The 14,985-nt window shown below is 45.8% G+C and overlaps 1 protein-coding gene across 1 annotated transcript in view; it reads right to left on the reverse strand.

Annotated features, from left to right (window-relative positions):
- Nucleotides 1–14,985, reverse strand: part of LOC101425159 (lysine-rich coiled-coil protein 1-like) — a 55,001-nt gene that overhangs the window by 12,541 nt on the left and 27,475 nt on the right. The window contains exon 2 of the mRNA XM_058291153.1: nt 10,474–10,549. Coding sequence (XP_058147136.1) covers nt 10,474–10,549 — 76 coding nt within the window. The remainder of the gene's footprint in view (nt 1–10,473; nt 10,550–14,985) is intronic.

Raw genomic sequence — 14,985 nt, forward strand, 5'->3', positions numbered from 1 at the left:
AAAACCAGGAAGAGGAGCAGAACATTGGACAAGTAATTAAAGATCTCAGAATACATATTAGAGAACAACGTAATGAAGTAAAGGAAGATTTTAACAATATGAAGAAAACACTTGGAGAGAATACAGAAAAATTGCAGACATATGCAAAAAGATAACTGATATGATGGTGATGAACACCACAGTTCAAGAAATCAAAAATACACTCTCCACAAATAGCAGCAGATTAGAAGAGGCAGAGGAGAGAATTAGCAACATGGAAGACAGTACATCTGAAATCAAACAGGTAGTAGAGTTGATCAATAAAAAGATAGAAAAAAATCCAGCAGGGACTTAGGAACCTGAATGACAATGAAAAATGCACAAACATATGTATTATAGGCATCACAGAAGGCGAAGAGAAGGAAAAGGGGACAGAAGGGGTGTTGGAGGAAATAATGGCTGAAAATTTCCAAATCTACAGATGGGATGGATGTACATGTCCAGGAAGCCCAACGCACCCCAAACACCATAAATCCAAACAGGCCTACCCCAAGACATACACTTGTCAAATTATCCAATGCTCAAGACATAGAAAATTCTAAAAGCAGCAGGAGAAAAGAGAGCCATCACATACAAGGGAGGTTCCATAAGATTAAGTGTTCATTTCTCATTTGAAACCATGGAGGCAAGAAGGCAGTAGTATGATAAAGTCAAGGTACGAAAAGAAAAAAATTTCCAACAAAGAGTTCTCTACCCAGCTAAGCTAGCATTCAAAAATGATGGAGAGTTCAAAGTATTCACAGATAAACAGAAATTAAAAGAGTATTCCAACAAGAACTCTGCCCTTCAAGAAATACGAAAGGGAGTTCTGCAGGAAGGAAAAAAACCAGGAGAGTCAGAGATGGAGGAGAGTGTAAGAGGAACAAAAAAGACAAAAAGAGAAGGAAAAAACAACAACCAAAAAATGACAAACACAAGTCCAAACAAAATATGGCTAACATCAATAATTCCTGCAAAGTAATAATACTGAATGTCAATGGATTAAACTCACATGTCAAAAGATTCAGACTGGACGATCATATAAGGAAATATGACCCATCTACATGCTGTCTACAAGAAATACATCTTAGTCCCAGGTATTCAAGGAGGTTGAAAGTGAATGGCTGGAAAGCAATCTTACAAGCCAACAACAACCAAAAAATGGCATGAGTAGCTATATTAATATCAGAAAAAATAGACTTTAAATGTGAAACAATGGTGAGAGACAAAGATGGATACTACATATTAGTGAAAGGGATAATCTTTCAAGAAGAACGAACAATCATAAATATTTATGCTCCTAATAAGGGTGCCTCCAAATATGTGAGGCAAACAGTGGAAAAACTAAGTGAAAGAAAAGATGCCATTACAATTACAGTGGGAGACTTTAATACATGACTATCAACTTTGGACAGAACATCTCAAAAGAGAATCAAGAAAGAAACAAAAACTTTGACCAGTATATTAGAGGAGATCTACCTAATAGACACATACAGATCATTACACCCAAATAGAGCAGGATATACATTTTTCTCAAGGGCACATGCATCATTATCCAAGATAGGCCATATGCTAGTCCACAAAGAAAGGCTCAATGAATTCAGAAAGCTCGAAGACATACCAAATGATATCTCTGACCACAGTGGAGGCAAGCTGGAAATCTGCAAGGGCCAGATGCCCCAATTTCATACCAAGAGATCGAAATTAAATAGGACACTCTTAGAAAAACAGTGGATCAAAGAGAAAATCTCAAAAGAAATTAATAACTACCTTGAAACTAATGAAAATGATAACACAACATACCAAAACTAATGGGACGCAGCAAAAGCAGAATTGAGAGGGAAATTTATAGCCATAAATTCATACATCAAAAAAGAAGAAAGAGCAAAAAGTGAAGACTGAGTGCACATTTGGAGGAATTATTAAAAACAACAACAAAGTAAACCCACAGGAAGAAGAAAGAAAGATAGAACAAAGATCAGAGCAGAACTAAATGAAATAGAAAATAAGAAAGCACTTGAAAAGACAAACAAAACCAAGAGGTGGTTCTTTGAGAAGATCAATCAAATTGACAAACCCTTAGCTAGACTAACAAAGAAAAAAAGAAAGAAGATGCAAATACACAAAATAAGAAATGAGAAAGGAGGTATCACCACTGACCCCACAGAAATATAGACTATCAGAAGAGGATTCTTTGAAAAACTATATTCCAACAAAAATGATAAATCAGAGGAAATGGACAAATTCCTAGAAACACATAAGCAGCCTATATTGATGAAAGAAGAAATTGACAATCTCAACAAACCAGTCACAAGTAAAGAGATAGAATCAGTCATTAAAACCCTCCCAACTAAGAAGAGCCCAGGGCCAGACGGTTTCACAGGTAAATTGTACAAAACATTCCGGAAAGAACTAACACCAATCCTGCTGAAACTCTTCCCAAAAAATCGAAACAGAAGGAACATTACCTAACTCATTCTATGATGTCAACATTACCCTAGTACCAAAGCCAAACAAAGATACCACAAGAAAGGAAAATTACAGACCAATGTGTCTAATGAGCCTAGACGCAAAAATCCTCAACAAAATACTTGCTAACCGTATTCAACAACACATTTAATGAATTATACACTATGACCAAGTGGCATTCATTCCGGGTATGCAAGGATGGTTCAACATAGGAAAATCAATCAATGTGATGCACCATATAAACAGATTGAAGGAAAAAAATCACATGATTATATCTATAGATGCAGAAAAAGCATTTGACAAAATACAGCACACTTTCCTGATAGAAACACTGCAAAAGATTGTAATACAAGGAAATATTCTGAAATGATAAAGAGTATATATGAAAAACCCACATCCAACAACATTTCCAATGGTGAAATCCTAAAATACTTCCCTCTGAGATAAGATAAACACAAGGATGCCCATGACCAATATCCATGACTGTCACCATGGTCACTTTGATCACAAAGCCACTAAGCAAGAATCTTCTGCACCTCATTATCAAAAGCCTCCTCTGTGGTGGACATGCCTGGGGGAACATTCACAAGGCATGCACATTTCCTCACACTCTGGGGCCATTCTCGAAGTCCATGCATCTGCCTCTTCCCCAGACCACCTTGTTATCAAACTTCCAGGCTTGTCCCTTCCAAGTCCTGACCAGCTGACCAAACTATTGTCCACTTTCCATTAACCAGAGTAGATCTCCACTTCTAGCCATCTCCTTCCAGACAAATGGAACAATAACATCCATTGATTGAAGTGGTGTCCATAAGGAGAATTCCCCTCGCCACAGTCTTCCAGTTTCATTTATGCATGGGATGTGACACTACAGCAGAGCACTCCAAACAAGTATCAGGACACCATGCCAATCCATCTGTAAACCAGATTAAAATGATTTTCTCTTTTATCTACGAACTATAGAGAACTCACCAGGAGGCCATAAGTGTAGGATGAGGAAGAAATGGCATCTTAATTGGAATAGGAAGGATGAGCAACCTGTTCATGCAACTTATTGGTGCCTTTGGAACCTGGTTGCACCTGTTATCTTTTATACCACTTCAACTGAGGATGAATGTGGATGTTAAGGACTGACCAGAGACCTGGTGGATAAGATAAATACCCAGATCATTATACCACTTAGATCACATGGTCACTTAATGTTCCACGATCCAGGCACAACCCAGCAACCCTAGCTGCAAAGAATGGTATTAAAGTAGAATCGATAGAATAGGTCCAGACTGCTTTGAAGAGCCTGTTGGTAGAAATATAGACGCTAAAGTTACTTCTGATGAGACGTTAGACAGAAATGATGAAGGCGTCATTGTAAACTGCAAGAAAGGTGACCCTTGTTTTAAAATGGCAGAGAATTTGGTAAAATTGAGTCTGATTGTTGGATAGAAGGTTCAAATTTGAAGGGGATGAGCTTGGATATTTAGCTGAGGACATTTCCAAAGTAACATACAAAGTGTGTCCTGGCGTCTCCTTATAGCTTATAGTACAACACAAGAAGAAAGGGATACTCTACAGACTGAAAGAAAAAACAGGAAAGAGAGGTTTGGAGGAGAATGTAGAAAGAAAGTTTCTGTAAGGTCATTAAAGTAACACTTTATGTGATTTATGTGTTTTTTTTTAAATTTTTATGATCTTTTTATTCTTTTAAATAAATATAACAGTTTTCCATATATCCCCCACACACCTCCCTCACGACACTCCTCCCACATCAACAACCTCATTCATCATTGTGGAACATTCACTGCATTTGGGGAATACATTTTGGAGCACTGCTACACTGCATGGATTAGAGATTACATAGTTCATAGTCCCTCCTATTCCATTCAGTGGGTTAAGGAATTATTAGTGTCCATTCATTTCATCCTGAAGGGATCCATTTAGCATTTTTTTCTCCTTTACGCATTTTTTATTTTTCTTTCTTTCTTTCTCTTTCTTTCTTTCTCTTTCTTTCTTTCTTTCTTTCTTTCTTTCTTTCTTTCTTTCTTTCTTTCTTTCTTTCTTTCTTTCTTTCTTTCTTTCTTTCTTTCTTTCTTTCTTTCTTTCTTTTTGTCTTTATTTTTTTAATGTTACATTAAAAAATATGAGGTCCCCATACACCCCCCACCTCCCTCCCCCCACTCCTCCCCCCATAACAACAACCTCCTCCATCATCATGAGACATTCACTGCATTTGGTGAATACATCTCTGAACACCGCTGCACCTCATGGTCAATGGTCCACACCATAGCCCATACTCTTCCACAGCCCACCCAGTGGGGCATGGGAGGACATAAAATGTCTGGTAACTGTTCCTGCAACATCACCCAGGACAACTCCAAGTCCCGAACAAGCCCCACATCATATCTCTTCCCTACCCAGAGCAGCCACCATGGCCACTTTCTCCACACCAATGCCACATTTACTTCGATTACTAATCACAATAGTTCATGAGTAGAATATAAGTAAGTTCACTCTAATCCATACTCTGTTCTTCCATCCTGTGTACCTTAGAATGGTTGTGTCCACTCCACATCTATATCAAGAGGGGGTTAGATTCCACATGGATCCTGGATGCAATTCTCCTGCTTTCAGTTGTAGGCACTCATGGCTCCCTGAAGTGGTGGTTGACCTTCTTCACCTCCATGTTAGCTGAGTGGGACAAGTCCAATAAACTAGAGTGTAGGAGTTGCAAGTCTGTTGTGACTCAGGGCCTGGTTATCACATGGTCAGTCCAGAGATTCAGGTCCCCTGGGTGTACATTAAACCCCAGGACCAACTACAGTTGTGGTAAAAGTAAAAGGAGAGACTTGTGGACAAAGATCACATCTAAGTCCAGCTCCATCACACAGAAGCACAAACTCTAAGGAAGGGCCAACTGAGATGGCACTGAACTCCATCTGCCATGACCACAGAACCTTTGGTTCTCTGTAGAGAAGAACAAATACCTGGGGTTGTATCTACTTTATCTGTCTCTGGGACTCTGTTCAGGTGTGCATAAAGGCAACCTCTCTGATCACCTCCTGGCTCTTTTTGGAGACCCATAGCCATATAAACTCATTTGTCCTTTCCATTTTCCCTTTTGATTCAGGTCAAAAAGCATTTTTAACTCCTGGTATTATATGTAGACTGATATATTCTGCTGGTCTGAGTTGACTCTTTTATTCAAGGTCATTTTCTAGTTACATCATCAACTGGTACTTGGTAGTAATCCCTCTGCACCAGGGAGACTCATCCCCGGGAGTCATGTCCCACCCTGGGGGGAAGGCATCACATTTACATGCTGAGTTTGGCTTGGTGACTGGCCACTTTTAAGCAACACGGAGGCTCTCAGGAGGTAACTCTTAGGCACCCTGCAGCCCTAGGCCTTGTTCTTATTTCAGATGCACAGACTCACAAGCATAGTCATTAGTATCAGGGGCTCATTGTTGGACCTTCTTTCTTTTTTGGTCTTTGCCGTTGCACTTGGGGGATTGTTGCTGTTCCTTTAGGGATTATGATAGAGCTCCCCTGGCTAGGAACTCAGCACTCCCTCATTTGTTGTTTTTAATTGTAACCACTCTGAAAATTGACTGTAACTGTGGGCCCTAAGGGGAGGGGGAAAGAGGTATTGAATAGATGGAACCAATGTAACTGTGTGGACAATAGAAGTGTTCCACAAGATTGCACAAGGATGGATATAAGATATAATAAATTACACCAAAAATATATAGGGGCTGATAGGCAAAAATGTAAATCATAATGTTAAACATAAGATAACTAAAAATTTAGAAAAATATAGAGTCTAAAATATAAACCTCAATGTAAACCCAAATGTTATGTTGTTTCAAAACTATTGTCTCAGTATCTGTACATCAGTTTCAGTAAATAGAGTATGAATATGTAAAAAGATTATTGCTCTGGAAGGGAAAAGGATTTTATGTTGGATATGTGGGAGTACTGTATATTGTATATATGAATTACTGTGATCTAAAACTTTTGTGAAGTTAAGCTTAATAATTAGGGAAAAAAAAGAACAAAATAGGACTTAGACACTGAGGAAAAGACGGAAGTAGTTGCCTTGCCAATTTGCATACAGGGCAACACTTATTGCAATGATGGAAGGCAAAATATCAAAAACAAAGCCTTTGCATTTTTAAATTTTTTGATTCTCCAATTTATTTTTACCATAATTTTTCTAAATTAATATGTATTCTTTAACCTTTAAACTCATCACTATATTCCATTTTACTATTAATGGAACCTGGCATTATATTGGGCTTCACTTTTGAAGAAGTTTTGGATCACAGAGAGGTTCAACAATGGCAGGGGAGGGATACTGGTGTGGGAAGTTTTTGACAGGGTATACATGGTTGGCAGGGGTTCTATAGGGCATATATCCAAGGTACATAAAAACGTTTGAATATTTAGCATTTTTTTAGGGCAGACTTCCTAGTGACAGGCTCTCTCACCTTTTAAATATCGGGGAATGACTTCATTTAGGTGTCCTAGTGACAAGCTCTCTCACCTTCTAAATATCTGGGAATGACTTCATTTCTTCTTCATGTTGAAGGATAGTTTTCCTAGTTACAGAGTTCTTGATTAAATTACTTCAGTTAAGAGGGAAGCAGCTGTGGCTCAATCAACTGGCCACCTGTCTACCACATAGGAGGTCCTTGGTTCACGTCCTGGGACCTTCTAGTGAAGGCAGGCTCACCCACAAGCTTCAGTGTCGCCAGCCCAGGCCCTGAGGAGTGCCGCTGGCCAGCAAGCTCCGTGGAGATCCGAGTCAACAAGGTGATGGAACAAAAAAGGGAGGCAAGCAAAAATGCAGAAGAGCGTGCAGCGAACGGATACAGGGAGCAGACAGCAAACAAGACACAATGGGGGGGGAGAAATAAAAATAAATACAGTCACAGAAGAATGCACAGCGAATCGACACAGAGAGCAGACAGCAGGGAAAACCCGGAAGGGGGGCGGGGATAAAAATAATACTTCAGTTAAGGGCCTTGGATTAAAATGCATGACCCAGGGTGGGTCTTCTTATTTGACTGGGTTTTTTTTCCTTCCGAGCTTCAAATTTGTCACCCTACTCAATCACTGCTCACGACAACCCTGCTGGGTAAATATTCTTACCCTTCCTAGTCCACAGACGATGAAGCCTGGGTCCAGAGATGTTAAATTATCGGCCGAAGGCCACACAGATCTCAAGGGAAGATACTACCACCACATGCCCGCACCAGCTCTGCAGTCCATGCTCTTAGTCTCTCCGCTGTGTGGCCTCCCCTCTGTCTTCTTGCAGCACCCTGAGTTACACTGGGTGGACCAGAGTCACATGGAGGCCAGGAAGCCATGAGCAGCAAAGACGTGTCCTGGGTTACAATTTCTGTTTAGGTGGAGTGCCTTTGGGGCCTGAGGGAGAAGAGTATAAAACTCCACCAGTACAACTCATTGACACCCTCAAAATGGAGGTTGTAGTCAGTGCCTCCCTGAGGCTCTGGTTTACACGGTTGTGGGCACTTGGGAACACCTTTGACATGACTTAGCACAACTACCCAACATGAACTTCTGACAAGTGGCCACACATCTCAGGACAGCAATGAGAACAGATTTAAAGAAGGATTAGGAGCAATTGGAGTAGAAAAACCCATACTCACTTAGAAGGGTGAACAAGACATTCACCCTATGATTTTGAGCACTGGGGCTAGAATACTCTAAATCAACTGCTCCAAACAGTTTCCTCTTGCTGTCCCATATGCCTGACACCAGCTGAACAGAACAGTCAAAAATCGAGAGCGCCCAGGGCTCTAGCAGCTGTGCCTAGAGGAGCAATGAGTCAGGGCGTGAGAGGCTGAAAGGGAAAAAAGTGGGGAGGGTGGTAAAGAGTGTAGCACAGGATGGAGCCTAAGTGTCCCAATCTGCTGCCCAGTACCCCTCGCTGGCTCCTTCACGGCCACCTACCTCCCAGGTATGTGTATGGGCACACAGCACTCATCTGGACTTGGTTGTCATGGGAAAACCAGCAAGGCCTCAAACTGCACAAAACAGTGATACAAAAGTAGATAAGGGAGAAATGGTAATTCTGATGTTTCCTTTCCCCAGTCCTACTGGTGCTGGGGAGCAGAATTCTAAGATTCCTACTCTCTGGAGTGCCCGTCCTGTACGATGACCTCCCCTGCTATGTGACCGTGATGGACGGCACACACATGCTTAGGCTGTGTTATGTGGGAAAGGGGAAGGGATTTTGGAGACATGAAGATGGAGAGGGTGGAGTTCCCAAAGATGTGTGGTGTAGAAAGGGATGGTGCTTAAGCTGTGTCATGTAGAAGGTGATGGCCCCTTAGCTGTGTGGTGTAGAAGGTGGAGGTCCCTAAGCTGGGTAATGGTGAAGATCAAGGCCCCTTAGCTGTGTGATGTAGAAGGGGATGGTCCCTTAGCTGTCTGGTGTAGAAGGTGGAGCTCCCTAAGCTGGGTAATGGTGAAGGTCAAGGCCCCTTAGCTGTGTGATGTAGAAGGTGAAGGTCCCTTAGCTGTGTGGTGTAGAAGGTGGAGCTCCCTAAGCTGGGTAATGGTGAAGGTCAAGGCCCCTTAGCTGTGTGATGTAGAAGGTGAAGGTCCCTTAGCTGTGTGACATAGAAGGTAAAGGTCCCTAAGCTGTTTGACTTTGGCTTATTTAGGTCGTTCATCCTGGGTGGGCCTGACCTAATTAGACATCTCTGTGTTCAGAGACTCTCCTGCTGGCCTTGTGCGCCATGAGTCCCACAATAGCAAGGAATTGAACTCTTCCCACCACAATGTGAGCTGCAAAGAGGACCCCAGGTCTCAGATAATACCCCACCTTGTGCACCACCCTGCTTGTAGTCTTGAGGAACCCTAAGCAGAGAACCCAGCTAAGCTTTGCCTGGATTCCTCTCTCATGGAGACTGTGAGATGATAATTGGGTGTTGCTTTAAGCCTGTGAGTTCACGGTGATGTGTTACGCAGCAGTAGAAAACCAGTACACGTCCTGGAGGGGCTTGGAGAATCTCCAATCCTTTACTAGGCACATGCAGAGATAGCTGAGGAACCCAATATATGTGTCCAAGCCAACCTGTGCCCACAGGCGTCATTCATCCTATAATATTAAAATGGAACAACTCAGACCCCTCTACCTCATACCACTCAGACTGATGAAGGCAAAGCAGAAATTTTGAGAGAGGAAAAAATACAGATTTCCCAAACCAATGAAGTTCACACACATCTGACGAGGACAGGGTCCAGCACGGAGCCTGAGATCTTACAGTGTTTAGAGGTTGGGCAGAGGAGGATGGTGGAGCCCGTAACAAGTGAGGGGGAGTCAGGGTGGACAGTGAGGAGGGCAGGGCACAGTGGATGAAAGCAACAGGAGGGGAGGTTGGCGGCCAAGTGCAAACTGAACTTGCACTTTTCATAAGGTAGGACGGGGAGAGAGGGTTTGGAAGCCACAGTGAGGACTGACAAAGCCCTCTCTTGCATCTAGAAGTCTTAAAGTCCATGGGGTGGGAGAGAAAGAGCTGCTTCCCTCTAATGAACAGGGCTGCGGAGGATCCTCAGGGGAGACGGTGAAGACCATGATTTGAGAAAAAGTAACAAACATAGCGCAGGGTGTTAATGAAATAAAGTCTCATTGGAATTACGATGAGGCCTTATGTCTCTAAATCCTGATATCAACCTTGTGAAGTAGGGATCATTATTTCCATTTTACAGGTAACAGAAAGCAGGCTCAGAGAGGTTGATCACCTTGCCCAAGGTCACACAGCTATTGGCGATAGGACCTTAGAGCTCGAATACCTGTCCTTCTGATTAGAGAGCCCAAGCTCCTAAAAACAACACATATTGACTGTGCCAATATGATAAAGGGCCTGGGTAGCACACAACCCCAAAATTGACAAATCCGAGGAAACCATCCTGACCCGCATTTAAACACAGAGAAAAAAGGGGACTGAAGGTGCCACCTACCTATGTAGTTCATGATAAATCCCTGACCTTTCCCAAAGATGAGGCTGGCAGTGTCCGAGTGGAACGGGATGTTCACCTGGGGCGTGGAGGAGGAGAGCTTCTGGGGGCCGCTGTTCCCCAGGTACTACCCCGGGATGTGTGACCCGGCCTCGTCACCATCGTAAACAGTCAGGATGTCGCTGCTAAGGAGGGTCAGGCTTGGGGGGCAGAGAAAAGAGGCGGGAGGGTTCTGCAGAGCGACGGGCATTCAAAGAGGCTTTTGTTTATTTTTTCAGGCTACCCATGTTCTCCAAAGAATTTCAGGTCGTGCCCTGGGCTGGGAACCGGGGGCGAGGCAGGCAGAGACCAGAAGCGGGAGGCAGCCCTCCTGCCAGCGTGGCACTTGCAGACATGCGGGAGAGTAGGGTTTCCAAAGAGGCGCTTAGGAAGTGGTCTTGCCTGCCAGCTGCCCTGGGGGCTGAATTGAAAGCTGCATGGAAGAATGGCCTGCGACAGTCCCTTCCTCCCCTTCCACAACCGTGTAATGAGCGACAAGGATGCGGCAGGCCCGGGGCTCCCTGCTGGGAACGAACGGGCGCCTCCTTCTTGGATGCGTGACTTGCCGGCGGCTGGCGGTGATGACTTGCCTTTTCACGGGAGGTGAACCGACCTTCCCATTTATCACACGGCAAATCCCTCAGAACCACCTGGCTCATCCACTCTGTCCAGGGGGTGGGGCGGGAGCAGTGGGGTGCAGGTCCCTAGTTCCACACACTCGCTCAGAACCTGCCAGCGCTACTCACGGTGACACAGTTTCAAAGGCTCAGAATGCGATACCCTGACACCTTATATCTAGACGGCAATGGGTGTTATAGTCCAGAAAGCCCTTCAAGGCCCCACAGAAAGTCGTGGGGTGTCAGGCCTGCTGGGTTTTTTAAATGATCTCTGTTGAATTCAGCTCTGGCTGCATCAGTCATGAACAGATACTAACTTGGCCCTTTTCTTCCCTTTCTCCTTCCTTCCCTTCCTTTCTAAGGTCTTCCCCTGTTTCTTGTCTCCTTCCCCCTAATTTTCTTTTTTTTGTTTTTGAGATACCGGAGTGGGGGATTGAACCTGGGACCTCTTATGTGGGAAGAAGCCGGTGCTCGACCACTGAGCCACATCAGCTCCCCTATTTTGAGCACCTATTTCGAGTCAGGCACTCTGTTGTGCTCAGAGGGCAAATAAGACACGAGGAGTCACATGGCAGTGAACTATTTAGACCGTGAACCAGAGATTGCACTGTGGTAAGAGCTATCTGTCGAGGTAGTTCAGAGGAGGGCCTCTAACTCAGATTGAGGCATCATGGAGGGCTCCCTGGGGAAGGTGATGCTGGCTCTGACTCCTCAAGAGTAGGAGACCATGATGCAGTTTAGCAGGGGTTGGCGAAAAGGCAAAGCCCAAGAGATAAGCTGGGAGAGAGATCATGGCTCCTTCAGTAACTTGCCAGTCATGGAGAGTACTAGAAAGCTGGACAGTTCCACAGGAGCTGCAGGGCTTAGAGAGCCCAGCTGAGATATTTGGATACCAGCTTGCTGGGGATGGGGAGCTCCTGAAGGGTTTTGAGCAGGCGTGTGGCATGACTGAGCAACTCACTGCCAGAGGACAGGAATTCCAGGACCTGATGCAGACTGTCCACGGCCTTCCCACCCACAGCCTCTGCCAATGTCCTTGATGGACGTCCTTGACAGGTGCCTCAGCAGTGCTCCTTCTCCTGCCCACACCCAGCAGCCGTCTTTGCTGCCAGTCCTGAAAGGGGAATGGAAACTCTCCATGTGGATGCCTCAAATGGTACGAATCAGAAGGAAGTAGAACAGAGATGCAGAGCACATCGATGAAGGGTTGCCTCTGGAAGGCAGGACTGAAGTGTATCCATCGACGTAGCTTCTATCGCAACTCACACAGGGCTTTGCATAAAGCTTCCCCAGGGCTCGTGTGGGGAGATTCCAATGGCCCCCACAATCTCCATCAGTGTCCCCCAAACCATCCCCTTCCCTCTACATCAAAGCTGTCTGCTTGGTTTGCACAGGTGGTTTCAGGACAGAGCTCCTAGACTTCCCGCCCCCGCCAGTTTCCAGCTAGACCGCAGCCCCTACACCCCTACTATATTGAAATTGTGGAGCCACCCCTTTCCCTTGTACATAGACGGTGCTCCATAAATGCTATCATATGCAAGAGGGGGGCCGAGGCCTGCTCCTGACCTATGGGAAGGAAGAGCCTCTTGAACTCTGAGTACCGTGAAAATACCAATAGCTCATGAACGGGGTGAATTCGACTCGTGTGAGGCGTGGGAGGGGGCAGGGATTTACTCCTCACGCCGACCTCACAGCCACCCACTGCTAACAGCGCGCTCCAGACAGCGACCCCCTGGACTTCATTTATCAGTCATCTCCATAACATAACTGCAGTAGAAGGATCTTCAAAGGTGCAGATAGCTTCCGTTTTAAAACTCTTTGTTGTGGGTCGCACAGGAAGGAGCAGGGCACGGGAAGGAGCACCGTGGCTTGGAAATCTGGAGGACTGGGTTTGTTCTCAGCCTTGCCACTTTTAGGGAGAACATGTGGGTTTCCTGAAGTTCCTTGGTTGTGAACCATGCTTAAAATTTCCTATTTTTCTCATGGCTCTGTGAATAAAAGATCTGGGAGCAAATCCCAGGTCCATCTGAGCAGCCTCAGTCTCGTGCTTTGAGCACATACTCCAGTTTCCTTACCTGAGGAAGGGGCGCCACCACCGCCCCCATCATCCCTCCCTGGATTCCTTTCTATGCCAGATAACAGCATGACATCAGATGAGTTCAATCAGGTTCTCCACTGGGTGCAGTATGGCCACCCCCACCTGCCAAGAGACACCTGGCAAGGGCTGGAGATGGTTTTGGTGGTTACAACTGGGGGTGGGAGGTGTGCTACTGATAATCTAATGGTAGAGGTCAGGCGTGCCACTAAACGTCCTAAATTGTACAGGACAGTCCTGCCCCTCCCATCCCAAAAAATAATTCTTGGATCCAAAACGCCCGTCGTGCTATAGCTGAGAAACCCTGGCTTCCGTGATTGCGCTCTGTAAAGGGTATGTCACACACGAGGCACTGCAGCTCCTGTCGTCCTGGAGTGCCATCGGGGCCCCCTGAGCTGAGCATCCCTCTTCCTAAAGGGAGATACTGGACCACAGTGAGCAGAGTCCGAGCAGGCCTGGGGTGCAAGTGTCTTCCCTGGAAGGCCACCCCAGCAGGCACTGGTGGGGAAATGCGAACAAGGAAGGCAAGAGGAGGAGCCGACGCAGGGGCCATCTGTGAGCAGGTGCCACGGCGGGCGCTGGACTCAGCCCTGCGGGAACTCTGAGGGATCAGGCAGAGGACAACTGAGAGGAGGGGGAGCTGGGGTGCTTAGCCTGCAGCTGCCACGCCTCCCAGGCTGGGTGTGCCCAGTCGCCATCCCCTCTGGCCCGCCCCACGGCACAGGCTTGGGTGGAGGCCCGCGGGGGCTCCTGTCTTGGTACAGTGGCAAGTGCCGCAGGGCATGGCTAGGGCCCCAACGGCACCTGCTCTGCCCTCGAGGCAGCTCTTCCAGGTTGAGGGCTCCCCCAGCTCTAACTAGAAAGAAGTTGCTAGTGTGGGAGGAGTGGGGGGTGGGGAGTGGGGTTTATGGGACTCTCATATGTTTTAATGTAACATTTTGCATGATTTTTCTTTTAATAAGAGATAATAAAAGAAAAACTAATGTAAGACATCGATTATATGTAGTAGTAAAAAAAAAAGGAAAAAAAACAAGACTGAAATTTTCCTCTGTCGTTGAAGAGGCTGCCTTGGGGGGAGCTGTCACTGTGGGCGGAGTATCACAGGAGGGGGGTCAGAGCATCACTGTCACCTTAACTCCGTGAGAGTGGCTCGGCAGGCGTCCGTGGAGTTTGGGGATCAGTGGCTGCATGTGATGCTCGCCAAGGCAGGAAGAGGGTACAATCTTATTGGAGCTGCCCACCCGCCCAGGGGCAGAGCAGACAATACAGGGGTGTTGGGAGGGGGCTTCCTGTCACGGAAGAGGGCAGGGCTGCTTCCCGGGGATCAGCTATGCACCCCACAGCGGTGCCTGACAGGGTGGCAGGGCCCCAGGCAGTGGAAAGTCAAAAGGCCTGCTTCCAGAGGCTTCGGCCCTCATGCACACCAAAGCAGAACCCTAGAAACCCGCATTTTCATAACTTCCAAAGCACAAGCGCTGTCGAGTTCAGCCTTCCTGCGTCTTTCCTCAGAAAACAGCAGCCCCTTTCCCCTGCTAATTTCCCAGGCTGAGAAGCCCCTGCAGAGGGAGGTGTGAAGTTTCAACACGACTAAGATTGAGAGTTATGCAGTTGTTAGACCGAACTGGACTTCTTGTGACCAGAACACCTATGAAACGAAGACTTCACCCTGAGAAGCAAAGTAACAGAGAATGAGTGTGAAGGAGCAATGGGAGAAAGGAAAACAGGTTCGCTCCGCTGCCTCCTTCTGAATCCACCACCGTTTAT

This window comes from Dasypus novemcinctus, chromosome X, assembly GCF_030445035.2.
Source record: "Dasypus novemcinctus isolate mDasNov1 chromosome X, mDasNov1.1.hap2, whole genome shotgun sequence".
NCBI classification, from domain to species: Eukaryota; Metazoa; Chordata; class Mammalia; order Cingulata; family Dasypodidae; genus Dasypus; species Dasypus novemcinctus.